At 42.5% G+C, this 21,263-nt stretch overlaps 2 protein-coding genes across 3 annotated transcripts; one reads left to right on the top strand and one right to left on the bottom strand.

The window, feature by feature from the left end:
* Positions 1 to 4,658: 4,658 nt before the first annotated feature.
* On the top strand, positions 4,659 to 19,895 carry LOC146504421 (TRPM8 channel-associated factor homolog). Of its 2 annotated transcripts, none has more exons than XM_085184146.1 (12): positions 4,659 to 7,421; positions 7,829 to 8,504; positions 9,772 to 9,988; positions 10,354 to 10,645; positions 10,969 to 11,270; positions 11,375 to 11,549; positions 11,904 to 11,998; positions 13,026 to 13,239; positions 14,132 to 14,368; positions 14,839 to 15,053; positions 15,183 to 15,296; positions 15,721 to 19,895. In XM_085184146.1, exons 2-12 carry the CDS (start codon positions 7,855 to 7,857, stop codon positions 15,961 to 15,963), a joined length of 2,754 nt encoding a protein of 917 aa, XP_085040272.1. In that variant the 5' UTR covers positions 4,659 to 7,421; positions 7,829 to 7,854; the 3' UTR covers positions 15,964 to 19,895. The 2 variants fall into 2 exon arrangements, with proteins under 2 accessions (XP_085040272.1, XP_085040273.1); XM_085184147.1 differs by lacking the exon at positions 4,659 to 7,421 and adding an exon at positions 7,504 to 7,630.
* On the bottom strand, positions 18,779 to 20,843 carry LOC146504422 (endonuclease domain-containing 1 protein). Its single transcript, XM_085184162.1, has 6 exons — positions 20,569 to 20,843; positions 20,297 to 20,408; positions 20,085 to 20,186; positions 19,775 to 19,889; positions 19,466 to 19,622; positions 18,779 to 19,170 (listed from the first exon to the last, which is right to left on the bottom strand). The coding sequence occupies exons 2-6, from the start codon at positions 20,371 to 20,373 to the stop codon at positions 18,779 to 18,781; spliced, it is 843 nt and encodes a 280-aa protein (XP_085040288.1). The 5' UTR covers positions 20,374 to 20,408; positions 20,569 to 20,843.
* Between the last annotated feature and the right edge of the window lie 420 nt (positions 20,844 to 21,263).

Genomic DNA, 21,263 nt, shown 5'->3' on the forward strand with positions numbered 1-21,263 from the left:
TAATTGTCCGGTGTATTTGCTTGACAGTGTGAGCCATTGTTAGAAGACGTATAGCCCATCTTGAACATCCTATGACCAGTATAGTGCACTCTATGTAATATTTTGTATTGTATTAATTGCAAATTGGGATTTCTGATCCATTGAAAGGTTTTTAAGCATATCTGAGACCAAAGGTTTTGGTCTAAGCTGATCAATAAATCCACTTTCCATTTTGCAATAGGAAGGGATATTGATTCATCTATTTTAGAAAGTGTTCTGTATATTTTAGACAATTATTTTAGGGGTTTTTAGATTAAAAAATTGTATCACACTTGGTGGTGTTTGTAATTCAGCTTCACTGGGATTACATTTCTTTTTTACTATGGATTTAATTTGTTGATATTCCAAAAATCTTTTCTTGTTGATCCCATATTGTGTAACTAGTCTGTCAAATGGAATAAATTCTGTTCCTTCTAATATATGTTCTAAGTATTTGATTCCTTTACAACTCCAATCTGAAAAGTTGATCATATTATTGTTATGTAGTATGTCCGGATTGTTCCAGATAGGTGTACGCTTGGATGAGATTAATGAAGACTCTGTCATTTTTAGAAACTCCCACCATGCTGGTGTTGATGCTTTTAAAGCATTCATGTTGCTTGATGATTGAGCTGAAAAATGGTAGGTCTGAAATTTCTAGATTATTACATAGTGCCTGTTCTACATCTATCCAGGGTTCATCTAAGAAGGCGTGTTTTTAACCATCTAGAGATAAAGTGAAGCCTGTTGGCTAAAAAGTAGTGATTAAAGTTAGGCAGATCTAGTCCTCCTTTATCCTTGGTCCTTTGTAATATTTTTTAGGCTGATACGTGGGGGTTTATCTTTCCAAAGGAATTTAGAAATATACGAGTCTAGAGATCTGAACCAATCTTGTGACGGCTTACTTGTTGATCATTGAAAATAAATAGTTTATTTTTGGCAAAACCATCATTTTTATAGCGGTGACCCTTGCCATGAGTGATATGGGTAGAGATTTCCATCTAGCCAGATCGCCTTCTACTGTCTTTAAAAGTAGGATGTGGTTTAATTTTATCATGGTCCTGGGTCGGTGACCCAGCGCTTTGAGTTTTGTTATTAGTATTTTCTAGTTTATTCTGTTTTGTATTGGTGGTTGGGGTTTGGTTGTGTTTATCTTCCCTACCTGCGTCTCCCTCAGTGCTCTGTTCATGTCCTCGTGTTGTTATGTAAAACAGTCTGTGTGTTTCCTGTTTTACTTTGTAGGGTTGTGTCTCGTTATGTCCATTAGTTCCAGCTGTGTCCCCTCCTGTGTGCCATTTCCTGATTACCTGGTGTGTGTATTTATAGTGGGTGTCGGTCTGTGTTCGTGGTCGGCTCGTCTGTGTTTCATGGTGTCTGTTCCTCGTCTGTGTCTCTCTGCCTCCCACCCCATTTGTATGATCCGGTTTGTTATTTAGCTCACCCAGTTTAGGTTATGTTCTGTCCTGCTTTCAGTTCTGTTATTTGTATACTGTAAATAAACCCTCACTCTCATCATCTTATCGGCTGTCTGCATTTTGGGTCCTCCGTTTCCTCCACACCACACGGCTCACCCCGCCAGCCGTGACAGTACGAGCCGACGCCCATCACCACAGCCGGGCCCCGAGAGTTCTGAGTTGCCGGCTGTGGTGAGTGGAAAAGACACTCGGTCTGTTTCGCCAGACCGTGTGACTGTTTATACCGGGGCTGTGTTTTTTGAGCCTGCTGCACAGCCGCAAGCTCGTTTAGCCGCACAGCCGCAAGCTCGTTTAGCCGCACAGCCGCAAGCTCGTTTAGCCGCACAGCCGCAAGCTCGTTTAGCCGCACAGCCGCAAGCTCGTTTAGCCGCACAGCCGCAAGCTCGTTTAGCTGCACAGCAGCATTCAGCTCGGCCCCCGGTATCCCCACTAGCCCAGTCATCTATGCCATCTTCACCGACTCCCTCTGTACAGCAGGCTGCGTCTCTGCCTCCCGTTTTGGACTCTTTTTCTATTACGCATTTTTTGCAGAGAGACACACCAAACAATCCTGAAAACACTCCTCAAGAGCTGGCCAGTTCTGAGATGCACTCCAGGGCCTCCCCAGAGGCTGGGTTTCAGCCCCCAGCAGACTCTGGACCCCTGGAGGTAAAGAAGCCAGCTGAGGACTGCACCCGGCTGTCGCTGCCTGAGCTGAGTCAATGCTCGGTGCAGCTGCAGTCAGCCTTGTGTTTGCCAGAGGCCCGTGCGCCTGCTGGTTCTGATCTGTTCCTGCCAGAGGCCCGTGCGCCTGCTGGTTCTGATTTGTTTCTGCCAGAGGCCCGTGCGCCTGCTGGTTCTGATCCGTTCCTGCCAGAGGCCCGTGCGCCTGCTGGTTCTGATCTGTTCCTGCCAGAGGCCCGTGCGCCTGCTGGTTCTGATCCGTTCCTGCCAGAGGTCTCCGCGCCTGCTGGTTCTGTTCTGCGCCCGCCAGAGGTCTCCACGCCTGCTGGTTCTGTTCTGCGCCTGCCAGAGGTCTCCGCGCCTGCTGGTTCTGTTCTGCGCCCGCCAGAGGTCTCCGCGCCTGCTGGTTCTGTTCTGCGCCCGCCAGAGGTCTCCACGCCTGCTGGTTCTGTTCTGCGCCTGCCAGAGGTCTCCGCGCCTGCTGGTTCTGTTCTGCGCCCGCCAGGGGCCCCTGTGCCCGCTGGTCCTGTGACTATTCTCGCTGGAGGGCCCGAGGAGCCCGTCCAGCCTCCTGTCCCGTCAGCTGGAGGGCCCGAGGAGCCCGTCCAGCCTCCTGTCTCGTCCGCTGGAGGGCCCGAGGAGCCCGTCCAGCCGCCTGTCTCGTCCGCTGGAGGGCCCGAGGAGCCCGTCCAGCCGCCTGTCCTGTCCGCTGGAGGGCCCGAGGAGCCCGTCCAGCCGCCTGCCTCGTCCGCTGGAGGGCCCGAGGAGCCCGTCCAGCCCCAAGACTCGTCAGCTGGAGGTTCAGGAGAACCCAGCCAGCTTCCTGCCTCGTCAGCTGGAGGGCCCGAGGAGCCCGTCCAGTCTTCTGCCTCGTCCGCTGGAGGGCCCGAGGAGCCCGTCCAGCCTCCTGCCTCGTCAGCTGGAGGGCCCGAGGAGCCCGTCCAGTCTCCTGCCTCGTCAGCTGGAGGGCCCGAGGAGCCCGTCCAGTCTTCTGCCTCGTCAGCTGGAGGGCCCGAGGAGCCCGTCCAGCCGCCAGCTGCAGCCTCATCATCCTCGCCGGCTGCCGCTCCATCCACGCCGCCGGCAGCAACAGCAGCTTCATCCACACCACCGGCTGCAGCAGCCGTGTCTTCATCCTCGCCAGCTGCAGCAGCCGTGTCTTCATCCTCGCCAGTTGCAGCAGCCGTGTCTTCATCCTCGCCAGCTGCAGCAGCCGTGTCTTCATCCTCGCCAGCTGCAGCAGCCGTGTCTTCATCCTCGCCAGCTGCAGCAGCCGTGTCTTCATCCTCGCCAGCTGCAGCAGCCGTGTCTTCATCCACGCCGTCGCCTGGTCCAGCTCCGGCTTCCTCCGCCTCGCCTGGTCCAGCTCCGGCTTCCTCCGCCTCGCCTGGTCCAGCTCCGGCTTCACCCACGCCGTCGCCTGGTCCAGCTCCGGCGTCATCGTCGTCTGGTCCAGCTCCGGCTTCCGTTTCGCCTGGTCCAGCCTCAGCATCCTCCTCGTCTGGTCCAGCCTCTGCATCCACCTCGCCTGGTCCAGCCTCTGCATCCGCCTCGCCTGGTCCAGCCTCTGCATCCGCCTCGCCTGGTCCAGCCTCAGCTTCCGCCTCGCCTGGTCCAGCCTCAGCTTCCGCCTCGCCTGGTCCAGCCTCAGCTTCCGCCTCGCCTGGTCCAGCCTCAGCTTCCGCCTCGCCTGGTCCAGCCTCAGCTTCCGCCTCGCCTGGTGCTGCAGGGGCCACGCCACCTTCAGGTCCCAAACTGCCGCCTCAACATCGTCGGTCATCTGCCGGGCCGCATGTTGGGCATCTTCGCCGCCGCGGCCGGCCTCCGGAACTGTTTTCTCGCCGTCGCCGCCGTTGCTGTCCGCACGGTCGGCCGCCTGACCCGTTTCCCCGTCGCCGCCGCTGCCGTGTGCACGGTAGGCCTCCTGAACTGTTTCCACTTCGCCGCCGCTGCCGTGTGCACGGTCGGCCTCCTGAACTGTTTCCACTTCGCCGCCGCTGCCTTCCGCGCAGTCGGCTTTTGGACCTGTGTTGTCAGCCTCCGGGCCGGCCTCCTGAACCATGTTTTGGGACCCTGTTCGGGAACTCCAGTCTGTGTTGTGTTTTGGACAATTTGTTTGGCCCACTGGAGCTTGTTTTTGTTTGGTTGTAGGGTTGTGTCTCGTTATGTCCATTAGTTCCAGCTGTGTCCCCTCCTGTGTGCCATTTCCTGATTACCTGGTGTGTGTATTTATAGTGGGTGTCGGTCTGTGTTCGTGGTCGGCTCGTCTGTGTTTCATGGTGTCTGTTCCTCGTCTGTGTCTCTCTGCCTCCCACCCCATTTGTATGATCCGGTTTGTTATTTAGCTCACCCAGTTTAGGTTATGTTCTGTCCTGCTTTCAGTTCTGTTATTTGTATACTGTAAATAAACCCTCACTCTCATCATCTTATCGGCTGTCTGCATTTTGGGTCCTCCGTTTCCTCCACACCACACGGCTCACCCCGCCAGCCGTGACAAATTTAGTTAATTCTGCAAGTTTAGGAGAGATATTGATACCTAAATATGTAATGTTTCCAGATTGCAGTCGGGTAGATGAAGAATTATGAAAGGAGCAGTTAATGGGAAGAACTGTAGATTGTGACCATTTAACTGAATAATCTGAGACTCGTGAAAAAGAGTTTATCAATTCAATCACCCCAGAGATATTGGTCTGTGAGTTTTGGAGAAAAAGTAACACATCATCCGCATATAGGCTGATTTTATGTTCTACTTTCTTACATTTTATGCCCTTAATTGTTGTAGCCTGTCTAATTGCTGCTGCTAGTGGCTCAATAAAAATTGCAAACAGTGAAGGGGAGAGTGGGCATCCCTGCCTGGTGCCCCTCAGGAGACAGACGCTGGAGGATGTTTGGTCATTTGTTTTGACACATGCTGTTGGGGAATTATATAACCAAATTTTTAACCAGCTTACGAAAGAGTTTCCAAAACCAAATTTGTGTAAAGTTGCAAATAAAAATTTCCAGTTAACTCTGTCAAACACCTTTTCTGCATCAAGAGACAATATTATGGTTTCAAGATTTTTACTGCACGAGTAGTCTATTAAATTAAGTAGTCTAGTGTATTTGTTGATGAGTGCCTACCTTTTATGAAACCAGTTTGGTCAGGATGAATTAAAAGGGGGGTTATTTTCTGTAATCTCTTTGAGAGAGCTTTGCAGATTATTTTAAGGTCTACACTAATAAGGGATATTGGACGATAGCTTGTCTTTGCCTGGTTTTAGTAAGAGACTAATATTTGCAGAGTTCATATTTAGTGGTGGTCTGCCATTTTCTTTGATTCCCTGCAACATTCTGAGAAAAATTGGTGCCAGAATGTAAATATGTATATAGTTTCAGTCAGGTTTCAGAGCTCATCAACATACAGAAACACTTTTAGTAAAGGTTACAAATTATCTTCTTGTGGCCTCTGACAGCAGACGCATCTCTGTGCTTGTCCTGCTAGACCATGGAAGATTGAACAGTAGTATGTGTGTGTTTGGAAATCTGTGGTTTGACTATATGAAAACTTAAGCTAACATGAATTTTGAATGATGATGTTTATATGATAAGTACTTGAGCCAAGAAGTAATAGCAGAAAAGACAACTTGTAAAATTAAATTTGATTTATTTATATATTTTTTTATGTTTATTTCATTAAATTCCTTACTTTAGGTGGCCAGTTTCCAAAATGTTTCTAAATGCAGTTTGTACAATAACATATTTATATCCTGGTGCCAGTTGGCCTCTGTTCATGAATAGAAGAATTTGCATTTGCAATAAATGTGCCCCATTTAAACACATAATGAGTTTTACAAATAAATCTAAACCTAAATCTTCTCTAAGAGATATGATTTATTGTGCAAATAATTTATTTCTGTATTTCACTGTTTTATTCGTCATACACTGCCATCAACACCAACACCCATGTGAACACTCATAGCTAGGACTGGAAACCGTTGGTTGAGTAATTGGCCTGATAACTGCCTTCGTGTGACCTGTTAGTCTGACTAATATTTCCTAAATTGATGATTTTCATTTCAGGTTTCTCAGCATTGTCTTTACTTATACTTCTTTTTTATTTTGCACAAAAAGATTTGACCTTTAGTTGTTGGACACTGGACTGAGCACATACTCATTTGTACACAGACACACACAGAGACAACAACTGTTGTGTGTGTGAGTCTGATGTTGATGTTGTAACTGTGATGCTTACAGGGAAATAGTTTAAAGGGTCATTTTCAAGGCTAGTCATAAATCTTCAGTAAGTAACAACCCACCAGTCTGTGCAGTGAGGTAGCAGTGACAATCAGAACACCTGAGCCTGGTAGAGGTAGTACTTGTTGTTTCTGTGAAAAAGCTCCAAGCCAGTAGGAACTCTGTCTTAACTTGCTTTGGTTGTATGTTATATTTTTGAAACATCTGGACTGCTATTTTAAATGACATAAAGTACAGTCTTCCATGGAAAATTGAACAGTTGTGTGTGTGTGTTTGGAAATCTGTGGTTTGACTATATAAAAACTTAAGCTAACATGAATTTTAAATGATAATGATGTTTATATGGTGAATGATTTATATGATTGTCTTTGCTCTGTTTGAAGAACTGGGAACTGCCTCCATCAGAACTTTTGGTGGATGAGTGTAATAAAGTTTCTGGCCACACTCTTTACCTTCTCATCTAAAACTGGATGTTGGCCTTAAAGAAAGAAGACAAACATAAGTTGGAATGTTGGAATATAATTAAGGACATTTAGACATCTAATGTATTTGGATATGAAAAATGAGGTACTTTTACTGTTTTCATTGCAGACTTGCAGTGAACTCCTGGTCAGTTACTAGGATCATACTGCAAAATTCACCTGCTTCTTGTAAGATTTTCTTGAACAAAATCATAATTTCTGTGACTTCTCCTTTCTTGCTAACCCTGAAGTAGCTGTGACACATTTAATTTCTTCATTATTTCAGTGGAAATACATTTCAAAAATCAATGATCTCTGCAAATTTATAGAGGAAACGTCACATTCTGACTAAACATTCATTTATGGTCACATTTCGCCCCAGTGGTGATAAAAGGAGCTGTGTCTTATCAGTGGTCCCTCCCCTTGCTGTTTCCTCCTTAGCACATAACCTTGTATAACCAGCTCCATTCTCTGCTTTCATTATTATTTTTTCTCCTGTCCTGTCACGTAGAGTGTGTTTCTCCTAAAAACTGTTAAGCTACAGCGTAATACCACAGAAGGAAACTTTCAGGTAAAAAAAATGTTGCATTTGGTTGTAATGAGACATTTGGTGCTGATAAAAGGACCTGCCTCTTATCAGTGGGCCGTCCTTATCACATCTCCTTATATAAGCAGCACCATTCTCTGCTTTCATTTTTATTCTTTCTCTTCTTCTGACACATAGAGCGTGTTTCTCCTTAAAACTGTTGTGCTACAGTACCACAGAAAAAAAACTTCCAGGTAAGGAAAAAAATGCTTTGTGTTTTTAAGTTGTATTTGGTTGTAATGAGATCAGTGGAGAACAGCTTTTTATTTTTTCACCAGCTACAGTTTGACAATTTGCTTAGTCTTGACTTGTAACACACTAGTAATAGTTTAAATGTTATGTTTACTGTGTGTTTTCTTCTTACCTAACCCTAACCCTATCTTCTTCATCAGTCTACAGAATATAAATCCACTACACTATGTCATCTAACCAATCATTCAAAAACCAACATGAAGAGGCCTACGCCTCCCTGATGAGAGGCCTGAAGGAGCTGGACCTACAGGGACCCTGTGTTCCCTGTGACCTGGTGCTGATCGGAGACCATGCCTTTCCTTTAGCAATGAACAGCCGAGGTCAGGTGCTGATGGCTGCCTCTCTGTACGGCAGTGGAAGGATTGTGGTCCTGGGTCATGAGGGCTACTTGACAGCCTTTCCTGCTCTGGTAGAAAATGCTGTGACCTGGCTGAGAGGTGATGGATCTGATAACCTCTCAGTAGGGGTGCACAGAAGTGTCAGTGCAGTTGCTAATAACCTCCAAGAATCCAGCTTCCAAGTAGAAGTTGTGGGAGCTTTCAGTGACAAACTGGGAGTTGGTGTTTATGTGACCGATGCCTACAGCGTGGGCTCAGACCCAACAGAGCTGGTAGCATTTCTGAAAGCTGGAGGAGGGGTGCTGATAGCTGGGCAGGCGTGGCATTGGGCTGCAAATCACCCCAAAGAGAACACACTGCATCAGTTTGATGGGAATAAAGTGGCAGGAGTGGCAGGAATCTACTTCACTGAGCGTTATGGTGAGGTGGAGAACCTGCCCGTCTACCCTCAGATCCCGTCCTCCTGGATGTCGTTAGCGTGAGTATATGCTATACAGTGGTCCCTCGTTTATCACCGGAGTTACGTTCTAAAAATAACCATGTGATAGGTTAAATCTGCGAAGTAGCCAACTGTAGTTTTTACAGTTATTATAGTTTTAAGGCTGTAAAACCCCTCACTACACACTTTATACACCTTTCTTAGACAGGCATGAACATTTTCACACTTTTCTCTCTTATTTTAACACTCAAGTTCAAACCTTCGTAGGAAAATAAATCTCGTATCATAGAATGACACTAAAGATCAAACCCTGTTTTCAGGTCCAGAACATGGGAATAGAGCAGCTGCCAGAGAATTCAAGATTAATAAATTAATGGTACAGAAGTGGAGGAAGCAAGAAGACTGAGTTCAGAAAAGTTTGACTTATCTGACTTTTTTGTTTCGCTTAATGCGCCTTATAATCAAATTAAATAAAATTAAAATACAGTAACTTCTACCTTCCTTTAGCATGTCCAGAAGTCCAACATTTTGTGCTATTGTTAGCATCTTCCTCTGCCTTTTGGGTGCTACCGCAGATGCCTTTGATGGTGCAATACGTTTTATTGACATTGCACTTTAGCACTTCAGCGTCACACTGCTAACGATCAAAGACAAGCTGAACGCATTCTGTACTGTACAGGAGACACGGCACGAGATTGATTGACAATAGTCTACAGCCAATCAGGACGCAGAACACAATGCGCTGTAAAAAGAATAAAAAAATTTAAAAAGCAAATCCACGAAACAGCGAGGCCGCGAAAGGTGAACCACGTTACAGTGAGGGTCCACTGTAGTCCTGTTTTACTGCACGTTTCCAAAAGTTCCACTTTCCATATAATAACTTTCACTTTATTTTTAAAGCACTTTAAAACAACATAACAGCTGACCAAAGTGCTGTGAAAATAATAAACAAATCAAAATAACTTTTAACGCAAAAATATTTTTTCTTTGTTATTTGAAACAGTATTACTAAAGTGATTTTTTTATGCTAATTTGCATATAATAAATCATTTTACAAGAACATATTTATAAAATTTAAAATAGTCATTTTACAACATGACTATATATTTACAGGGTATTGATAGTAAAAACACATTAAGATAATACAATTTACACTCAAAATTCATAGTGACAAACAGGCATTTTGTTTAAAACAACACAATTTTAGTAAAAAGAAATTCATCCAGTTATTCTGAATTTACTTCTGTACACTGTATCTCTAATTTTTATTTCTCTTTCATATTCCCATTCCATCTTTCAATTATAGGACAGGAAAGAACTTCAAGGATGACTTAGAGTTCTTACTCCAAGGGGTTTCAGAGTTCGACCTCCGGTCTGATTGTGTATTTTCTGAGGTTCTAGTCCACGGACCGCTAGCATTTCCCATCGGAACTACAGAAGATGGACGTCCATTCCTGGCAGGAGCCTGCTATGGGCGTGGCCGGGTCATTGTGGTTACACATGAAGCATATCTATCAGTCGAGGTAGAGAACTAAAATGTAATTTTTTAAAAGTTAAAATCCCAGATTTCTGTGTGGAGTTTGCATTTTCTTCCAGTGTTTGTGTGGGTTCGTTCTGGGTATTCTGGGTTCCTCCCACAGTCCACAGTTAGTGGAGTGAGGTTAATTGTAAAATTGAAATTGCCCATAGGTGTGAATGTGTGTGTGAATCTTAGTGCGAATGGTTGTCTCTCTCTTTGTGTTAGCCCTCTGACAGACTAGTGATCTGTCCTTTGCTTCTTGCCCTATCGTAGCTGGGATAGGGTGAAATGTGGCTGTTCTGACAAATATTTTATATATCACAAGTACACATGACTGTCTGTCTTCCTGCTTTCCTTCTTTTATTTTAGAGCATGGCTCCATTTTGGAGAAACGCCATTCACTGGTTGGATGAAGGTCGCAGAGGGGTTGTTGGTGTCATGGTGGATCCTGCACTCAAAGTTCTCAGCAAGTCAGGGCTGAAGTGCGAGAAGACAAACTTCAGGAAAGATCTCGCCGTGTTTGTGTGTACAGCGTATATCACTGAGCATTTGGAGGAAATCCAAAACTTTGTGGCAGAGGGAGGAGGCCTGCTGATTGGAGGACATGCCTGGTGGTGGGCAAATACACATGCTGGGCAAAATCCACTTACAGAATTCTCAGGTATGAAAATGCACAACAAGGGTTTCACAATACACATAGCAGAAATACTGGTAGTGTTCTTATTTTTCACCTAAAAAAACATAAAACCATCAATGCACTGCATTGATACAGAGCTCTTCCTGTCTAATCAACCATACTAAATCCTAAAACCTGTTGTATTGTGCTAACAGATTCACAATGGTGTAGTATCTTGTCCAAAGACACTTCGATTGAAGGATTTAGGGATCATATATCCAACCTCCTGATAAGTGTAAAACACAGTCACGACATTTCCAGCAATACAACTCAGTAAATTAAGTGACACTTGCTTTACTTTTTTTCAGGGAACAAGATCCTGAACCAAATGGGATTGAGCCTGTTAGAAGAAACAATCAGTGCAGGAACATACAAAGCCTTTGTACCCAGCTGGCCGATTAAAGATACTTACCACTTCCGCCACCTTCTACACCGCTTCGCTGCCCATGTGACTACAGGTGTAGAACTTAGCAAGCATGAGGAGGGATGTCTTAAACAGCTGGGCAACGACTGTGATGCTTACTTGCACACAAAGGCACATGGCTGCTTCTATTACACTCAAGTGTTGGCTGCACTCACTGACATGTTAAAGAGGTCAGGCCTGGCACAGGTGAGTAGAGAAAAAACATTTGAACAACACAGACTAGTGCCACTGATCACTGTATGGCAGCTGTTAACCACTAAGATGTTACACTAATATGTTCTTCTGTCAAGGTGAGTGACAGCTGCCCTGCAAAGACGCCAAAAGACCATCTACTCCTCAGTGTGGGATCACCTGTATATGAGTTTTGCCTAAATCCTGAGGCCCTCCTGCCCTACCTCATCAAGGATAGGCCACTGATGCCAGACGTCTATAACCACAGGCTCAAGATCGATGTTAACACAGCAGGTCAGATTTCATGTTTGTGGACAAATGTGTCAACTGTGAATATATGACTGCAACCTGTTCACAGTTGTTTCCCAATACTTATTGTTTCATTAACATATTCAATTTGGACTCAATATGGATTTTCTAACAGACATCTAAAAAATAAAACACCTTCAGATTTCATACATTTCATACATGTCACCAACTGTAACCTCTGATCAAGTATCCTGTTGTATCCCACAATATACTTTGATTGTTTTCATGAAAGATTTGTATTCCAGTGAAAGTGCAGACTTACTTTGCTAATGTTTTTCATAAACATAGAAAACGAATTTGTTTCTATTGCCATTGTGTGTGTGTGTGTGTGTGTGTTAGATGGGGAAGAGTGGATCAGCACTGGTCTCTACCTCTCTCCTGGTATGAGTACCTACATGGTAATGCCAGCTGAGACTGTCAACAAGGACTGGGAGGTGAAGTATAAAATCTGTGAAGCGGGCAGAAATTCAGTCACATCTCTAAACATCTGTTTCAGCATCAGCCCTTCAGCCAATAGAAAGTCTCACACAGAACTGTGCCCTCTGTTCCCTGCCTGTATCAGTTCAACACAATCCAATAACATGCCCCAGTCATCTATAGGAACAGTGTTAGACCTGTCCATGCTTTTTAATAGCACACCACAAGAAATAAAATTTGTTCATAACATCTTTTTTTTTTTTTTAGTTTGCCTGTCCCATTTGGTTCTTTAGCCGTCAGAATTGTTGTCTGAAGACCAACAAGGATACCCAATGGATTTATTTTGCCAAATGGATCATCATGGCATTGCCGAATTGGTCCATTTGATCGACCTTTGTTTTTATTATTTATTTTATTTTATTTTCAGTTGTTACAAACGGGACAGACATGAGTGAGGGATAGGAAATTGAGAAAGAAAGAGGAAGGAAAAGAAAAACAGAAGGGGAGAGGGACAGTGAGAAAGGGGGAAAACTCTCCTGGATCACCTGTTGAGAGAAAAAGAATAGAAAACAAGCAAAAAAAACAAAACAAAGCAACATACTAAACACAACACCATCGCATTAATCTAGCTAAGTGTAAACAGCAGTAAATACTAAATATTGAATGTTGTTGTGCAGCACGCAGGACAGACAGCGCACAATGTGCTTTGAAGTAGCAGCCAATAAAGGTGTGATTTAATTCTACGAACAGTGAACACCCGTGTGCACACCTGCGTGGATCGGCGCGCTTGTATTCAAATGGTTTCCCCATGTAATGGTCTGCAAGATAATCATCAATCATAACATCTATAAACTGCTTTGTAAATCATTCCTGAATGCACAGGTGTCTCTGTGTTCAGAGACACCTGTGCAAAGGTGACTGTTTGCAAAGGGCTGTTTGCAAAGGTGACTGGTGTAATTTGACGCTATATTTAAAAAAATGAACTGAAATGTATCTGTTTTGTCAAAACCCTGATATCCAATAGATTTTCCATTTCATCTACAGATTCAGATAGGCTGTCAAACTGATGAGCTACATGACAAGGATGAGCTGAAGAGACCACCACGTGTTTATGAGCAGTTTCCTGTTACTTCATACATGATGCATGTGTCCAACCTGTGGGGCGGGCTCATCTATCTGGTGGCTCCACCCAACACACAAGTGAAAGGGTTGGAGATCATAGTGCAGAAAGCTGTAACTGCTCCATATTACAAGTCTGGTAAGTCTGTGGTTTATAACAGTGTTGTGTACTTTATGTCCATGGAGTTAATGGAAGATATCTGATAAGTCTTAATCTTATTCACTTGGATCACCTTCATTCTGATCCCAAGTGTTTTCAATGGACGATGCAGTTGAAACAATTTCAGTTCAACATGTTGAAAGTTAAGTAAAGAAAAGTAAACAAAAATCTAGTTAACAGCTTAACCCTCTCGTCTAAAACAGTGCACAAGGTTTGCTTAATTGGAGTTAATGGAAGATATCTGGTGAGTCTCACTTGGATCACCTTCATTCTGATTGAACATACAGTGTTTTCATTGGACAATACAGGTGAATTAACTTGAGCTCAATATATTTTCAGTAAAGTAAAACCCTCTCCGAAAAGACTTCACAAAGTTTGCTAAATTATTCAGAGGCCTTGTGTGCACTATCAGCTTTTTACACCACAGGCTGTTTAAAGATGCGAATGAAATGCATTTGTTGAATTAGATAAAGCAAAATTTATTTATTTAAAGAATTTATTCATATGAGATGCATCTGGAGTTTTTTATGCAAGTTAAGAAAATTAGATAAAACGAAACAGCAAAAAAATAGAACAAAAATAAAGCACATAATGAATAAAAATCAAAACAGGCCTGTATTCAAATATATATATATATATACATATACAAATATATGTATACATAAGTATATATATATATATATATACTATACTAGAGGCCTGTCTAATCTCTAAAGGCAGATTGTTCCACAGTTTTATTTAAGAACAAGCCGGATTTTTCTTGGAACTGTCACACAAGTTTGTACTTTGAATAGAACATTTTATATATGTTTTTAATATGCAATGATTCAAAGCATTATCATAGATCTGCTCCTCTCTTTATTCTTTTCAGGTGTGACAACTGCAGCTGAGTGGTCGTTGCTGCGCACGGCTCCTGGTCCCTGGGCAGAGTTGGAGTTTGAAAACATCGTCCTCACCGTACCATCAGATGCTGTTCGGGGTCTGGAGCACCCAGACAAGGTGGCTGCTCTCTGGGATGAAATCATGAGGGCCATTGCAGATCTGGCTGCCAAATCACACAAATTTCCTCGCAAGGAGCGCTTTGTGACAGATGTGCAGATTTCTGCTGGTAAGTGCACTTTACACCAGTTAGCCATCACCAATAAGCAGAGCAAGAAGGCTGTCATGATAGACCAAGCTATACCAAATGAATGCAACATCAGGAAGAAGGAACACAAGTAGCTCAAGAAAACACCAAGGGCTGAGAGAGGAGCTGGAGAAGATGTGGTGGGTGAAGGCAACAGTGGTCCCTGTGCTAATCGTAGTGTAATGTAGTGTAGTAAGCTCCAGGGCCTCTGGAACAGCTTGAAGCATTAAGACCGCCGACAAGGCAAATAGGGATTTTGCCCCTTCTTTTGTTAATAACTATATTGTAGGAATTTATAACAACATGTGATAATATAAGGCTTTTGTTTAAATCATTCGGATTCATTTCTCTCCTTCACATTTTATAGCTTTTCTCTCACAAAGTATTCGCAATATAATCTTGCAACAATTATTAATATACTGCAACATTATATTTACTTTTCTTCTGCTAAGGCTGGATGCATTCAGGTTATCCCATCATGGCACACCATGCCTCAGCTGCTGAAGTAGTTGGTGTTAAAAAAGGTGAACTGTGGGGCCCCATCCATGAACTGGGACACAACCAACAGAGAAGCTGCTGGGAGTTCCGACCACACACCACAGAGTGTACATGCAACCTGTGGTCAGTGTATGTGCACGAAGAGGTGCTGGGCATCAACAGAGCACAGGTAGAGTAAATCAATTGTTTTTAAAACTCATTTTAAAATGTTACATCAATCGTCATCAGAAAACTCATGACTGAGTTTTCTGTGATCACATGATTTCGCAACTATCTCATTCCATGTTCTTTGGTGCAGGCCCATGGTCATTTGACTTTAGCAAACCGAAAGAGTCGAGTAGAGGAGTACATCAAGGGAGGAAGGAAACTCAGTGACTGGAGTGTGTGGGTTGCCCTGGAAACATATCTGCAGGTGAGAAATTATAGAGAAATTTTGCTTGGTCCACAGTGAAGAAAACACATGATATGAATAAGACTGAAAGTCTCTAACTCCATTTGATCCAGTCACACTTAAAAGTGTGACCAAGTCACCAACAAATCACTTAGGGGTAGAGTTAGGTTCAAGTTGTATTTTAGCCACATGCTAAACAAGGATAGTGTCAGAAACTACAAGATGATACCTTTCAAATCAAATCTCTGACATGCACTTTGCCTTCTATTAAAAGAGTTTGATTTGGGTGTGCCATATAGGTGACAATTCCATGTAGACTTGTGGACTTATAGTGAAGCTAACATTAAATCGTAACAGGTTGTGATGCTTCGGTCAAGAGATTATTGCTCCTAACATAAAAGACAGCAAATAGTTTAAGTTGTTGTTATAATTACCTTTTCTGTAGCTCCAGGAAAGGTTTGGCTGGGATGCCTTTAAGAAGGTGTTTGCTGCGTACCACCACATGAGCAACTTTCCTGATGACAACGGCACAAAGATGAACCTGTATGCTGAGACTTTCTCGCAGACTGTGGGGATGAACCTGACTGGCTTCTTTAAGGCCTGGGGCTGGCCCATCGAAACAGCCACTGAGAGGAAACTGTCCCAGCTGCCTTATTGGAATGATCACCCCATGACCCAGTACAAATGAACTAAACACGACTGCAGAATAAAGAAATGTAACGAGTGAAACTTTAGCTCATTAAACGCTTTATATTAATCTTTTTATAACATTTATTGCATGCAGAGGAACGTTGTAGCTTTTTTCAGAGCATTTGCACTGATCATTTGCTCCAAATTAGTATCCCTCCAATTTAACTAGATTTCTTTGCGTAAACTTGGACATTAACATGTCCTCTGTGCTTATTTTTACATCTGGGATTGTAAGACAGGAGGTGAAGAACTGTAAGTTGGGTTGCAGTGTAGAGGAGCTAAATATTATTATTGCTGTTCCTCAAAGTGAAGATCTGTTGCCATAATGTCAAAACGGCTTAGCTCTGTGAATTATAAAAAGGTAATTATTTAGCATACACACAGATTGCAGCTGGATTGTGAGCTGTGGTTATGCTGTTGCTTTTTGGTTTAATCAGTAATCATGTTTTTAATGCAGCAAGTAGCATTTCAGTAAGTCTGTAAAATTCTTTAACTCATAATTATCAATTCAATTCAATTTCAATTCAATTTTATTTATATAGCGCCAAATCACAACAAATGTCGCCTCAAGGCAGGCCCATGGTTATCACTCTGTAATAACCATGTAATGCTTTCACTGAACTTTGAACTTGTCAATCGCTATGGGACAAAACTGGACTTATTTTTACCTCTTAATTGAGAACTGATGCGCACAATAAACAATAGTTGTATAATTAAGTCTGTCGTTTTTTTTTTTTTGTTTGTTTTTTTTACTATATACACCTTCCTGCAACACAGGCTGTTTGTTTTCCTTTTCAGACATAATTATGATGAAGAAGCCATCATTCACAGCCTTGCTCCCAGTACTACTTTGAATGCATTTATTTCCTCTCACGCCCACGTCAACGTACTCTTGCCTTCCTTCAACATCGCTAGGTTGTGGATATGATAGAGTCGCAACATATGCTCATTAATCAACTATCCAAATTGCCACATTCTTGTCTTAGCAGGAACAATTTCTTTGCAAAACTACTCACTGGTGCCCGATGCTCAACCTCAAATTAAACAACTGCAGTTCAGATTTTCAGTATGTTAATTACGGTTGAACAAAAATATTGCATAACAAACACGATCCCTTCATTTCATGGGGTGAAAAGTAATTGGACAAATCAAAGAACTGAAAATAAAATGTTCACTTCTAATACTTGGTTGAAAACGCTTTGCTGGTAATAACAGCCTGAAGTCTTGAGCTCATGGACATCGCCAGATGCTGGGTTTCCTCCTTTTTAATGCTCTGTAAGGCCTTTATGCAGTGGCCTTGATTTATTAAACTCTGACTTCCTTTGACTGCATGTTTTTGTCATTGTCCATCTATATAGTAAAACAGCACCCAATCACTTTGACTTTTTTCCTAAACTGTGCTGGCTTTTCTTGGCAACTTAAGGATGGCTTGTTTTTCTGCATGGAGAGCTCTTTGGATTGCATTCTCTCTGTTCACAGTGAACTCTTCCAAATGCAAGCACCACATCTCAAATCAGCTACAGGACTTTTGTCTGCTTAACTGATAATGACATAATGAAGGAACTGCCCACACCTGCATTTGACTCAATTGTTCAACTACTTTTGTTCCCTTCAAAAATAGGGCGGCACATGTTAAGGAACTAAAACTCTTAAACCCTTCATCCAATCTGAATGTGGACGCTGAGAGTCTGTATATTATGTCCATGTCCATTATATAACTATAATTGGCATATGTTGCAGTGAACAGGTAATAAAAAAACTTGTGTCAGTGTCGAAAAATATATGTACCTAACAGTATGTATATGAAGAGGTGCTGAGCCTCAGCTGGGCTCAGGCAGTTTGAATCATTCATAAGTCTGTGATTGTATCATTATTTCCTTTTTTTTAAAATGAGTACAGTCTCCCAAACAGAGGGTCATCCCTGACCTGACCTGAAGTATTTCAGCTGTGCAAGAAACTCAGTATTGGAACATGTGAGTGGCCCCAAAGACACATAAAGCTCAGTGAGCTGGGAGTCGTGGATTCTCCAGGCATTCTGGTTCAGCTTGGGATTCTGAGGAACCACATTGGTCTGGGTGGCGTTGAGGCTAGGGACTGCAGGTAAGACAAGATTACAGTTTCTCAGTCCAAATAAAAGGTAAGAGTCTAGATGAGTCTAGAAGTGGCTTAGTCAGTACTTCAAATATTGTAGAAAATTATTAAATACAAGCATGTCTAGAAAAAAAAACATTGAAACATAATGCTGGAGATGCTGCTTGTTATTTAAGTCTATCTATCCTCAGATGCTGCTGTGTGCTGCATTTTGTATTTAACTATGGTAAAGCTGAAGAAGCATTTTAAATGTCTTTAAATAAAAAATGTTAAGCTTTGCCTGGCCTTTCTCATAATGGTAGTCAATCTAAACTTTACTTTGCAAGTCTAAGCTGTAGGTTTATATGTATCATTTTATTATGTCAGCTTAAAGTGTAGCTAATATGACACCTCCTGAGAGTCAGTTTAATCACCAATTTCCAGCTTATTCACTGTATGACAGCATTTACAGTTTAATTACAGGTTTAAGACTCCTGTTGTTGCTCTGTCTTTATCACAGGCCCTCGATTGGGCCGAGTGTGTACATTGAATACAGTACTGTAGACTGCACAACCATCTCGCCTTCCTTTGCGACACAATTACTAATAAATAACCACATTATCCTTGTGCTTCTCATTTTTATTCATTTATTTAATATTTAATAGTAAGGATTCATTGGTTTAAAAGCTGTAAAACAACAATGTACAATTAAAAAATCCTTAAATTTACTGCCATCATTGCGTTTATGCTCTGCAATTGTTGTAAAACAACTCTCCCACTAGCTGTGCCGTGAACTGCTGCAAGAATGTTTCCAGTTTATCCAGAGAGAGCTGCTCCACCAAGTTGTCCTCTGTGTTTCTTGCTCTGGCAGCGCCGCTCTGAATGGGTCTGTCGTTGTTGTCCACACAGCAGTAGGCATTCCACAGGTAGTCTGGGATGTTGACACGCTTAACATTGTTTTTAACAATCCAGCTGTCTGCAGAAGGAATGGCACCGACCAGCACGTAGGCCTTAGAGCACTTCTCCAGAAAAAGCTCAGTGAGCTGGGACTCGTGGATCCTCCAGGCATTCTGGTTCAGCTTGGGGTTATGAGGAACCACATTGGTGAGGGTAAAAGTGGCGTTGCGACTAGGGACTGCAGGAGAGAAGGAAAAGAAGGACAAGCTTAAAGTCTCTCTGTCCAAAGAAAAGGTGAGAGCCACAATGAGTCAAGAAGTGGGTTAGTCATTTTCAGTCAGCAATTAAAATATTCTAGAAAATTATAAATTTCAAGCATGTTTAGCAGAAAACATTAAAACATAAGGCTGGAGATGCTGCTCATTAGTTAAGTCTATCTATCCTCAGCTGCTGCAGTCAAAAACAATTCCCCAGTCCTGTACTGCCATCTACTGTCTACCCTCCTGAAAAACACACAATCCGTCCTTGACTACCTGCATGGTGTCCGTTGGGGTTGAGGTGACCACGGTCAAAGCCTGAATTTGTGTAGTCCTCATTCAGAGCTTGTCTCTCTCCAAGGTAGACACCAGGGTGATCCTGCCCCAGCCAGTATCCATCTTTCATCTCTCCCTGCCAAGACCGATCTACCAGCTAAGACGCATGGAAACAAGATAGCAAAAAAATTAATTCCTTACAATCTAAAATTGTCTAAAAGAACAATTTATGTAAATTTTGACTCTATATTCTTCATACTTTCTCTCTGACATAAATATATATGCAAAATAAGCTCGTGTGGAACAAACCTGTGGCTCCACAAACCACCTGTTCTCCCTGCCGCCTCCATTACTGGGCTGGAATTGATAGGCAGAGTAGACAGCAATGCGATGGATGGTGTCATACAGTGTGGCAAAGTGGTACCTGATGGTGGAAATATTAGCAATAGATCAGACGTGCTACTATGATAAATAAAGAACAAAGAAAGTTTTTGTTCTAAAAGTGATAAGCAGCAGTTGGATTTTCAAAGATACCACAGAAAAGCAGCAATCTGAGTACACATTACAATGCTGTGTGTGCTGATTCAGTTTTAAAGTATTCTTTCTGCCGGTTTACTACCTGTTGACAAAGCGCTGACAGAGGCGGGCAGCACCAGGTGTGGATGCTCCCAACTCAGGCACCTTTTCTTTGTAAAAGTACTTCATGCATTCTGGTGCATCCCGGGGCAAAATGATAAAAATACATAATAATTAATAGTAACAGAAGTGAAGCTATTTGATAAGACACATATTTAATTCTTCTGATAATCTGGAATAAGAAACCAACAAACCTCAAAACGTTCCACAACATCTGCGTGGACAAAACAGAGGAGCGGGAGAAGAGCACACAACGTTATGAATGTTTGCATTCTGGATCAGAAGTGTGGTGTCTGAGATTATTGACCTGAATAAAACACAAAGCAATAACACTTTTGTCAACAAGGCGCTACGTTACAAAGTATATGCTGCCATGTATGTATAGCTCAGGCCATCACGTAGATGGTACAAATAAGCTAATTGCTGCTTTGGACCATCTGTGTTGATATTTGTGTGTTTCCACTCACCTGCTGGTGCACCTGTCTGCTGCCACAATTCACCCTGAAGAAACTGGCTTTTATATGTGACTTCTCACCACTCCCTTTCACTCTGTTTGTCCAGTTTTATCTGAGCACATGATATTTGTGTGGAATGAACCAGAATCTGCTTACCAAAGAGCGGGTGCGGCTGACTAGATGACGTAGAAAATGGTAAAATTAGCACTATGATAGTGAGAGTGTGAGTAAATCTTAGTCACTTGCTTGAGTACAAGTGAGTACAGTGTTCTGTTTTTTTTTAAAGAAAGAAAGAAAGAAAGAAAGAATATATCAGCAGTAATATAGTATTCCAAAATATGTTTTATGCTCTAAATATATTCTGACAAAATGACATTTTGATTAGAAAACTTTTACCTCAAAGTATTCAAAACAAACACTTCCTGTTTCTGGTTTTAAACCCTGCTGTGCATTTGATTTCTTGCCTAATACTGTATGAAATCAAGAATCACATCCAGTAAATATTTTTAGCTACTGTCTGATTCCTTGGAAACAAGAACATTTCACTGCATGTCAGGCAGAAAGTTGCATGTTTTTAATTATTGGTAGGCGAGACACTGTTTCCCTACTAATAGGCTCATACAACATAAAACACTCTTACTTCCAATGCAGTTATTTGCACTCCAGATCACCTCCTGGAATATTACGAGCATGTGATTTTGACAGAT

Source organism: Neolamprologus multifasciatus, chromosome 14, assembly GCF_963576455.1.
Source record: "Neolamprologus multifasciatus chromosome 14, fNeoMul1.2, whole genome shotgun sequence".
Lineage (NCBI taxonomy): Eukaryota > Metazoa > Chordata > Actinopteri > Cichliformes > Cichlidae > Neolamprologus > Neolamprologus multifasciatus.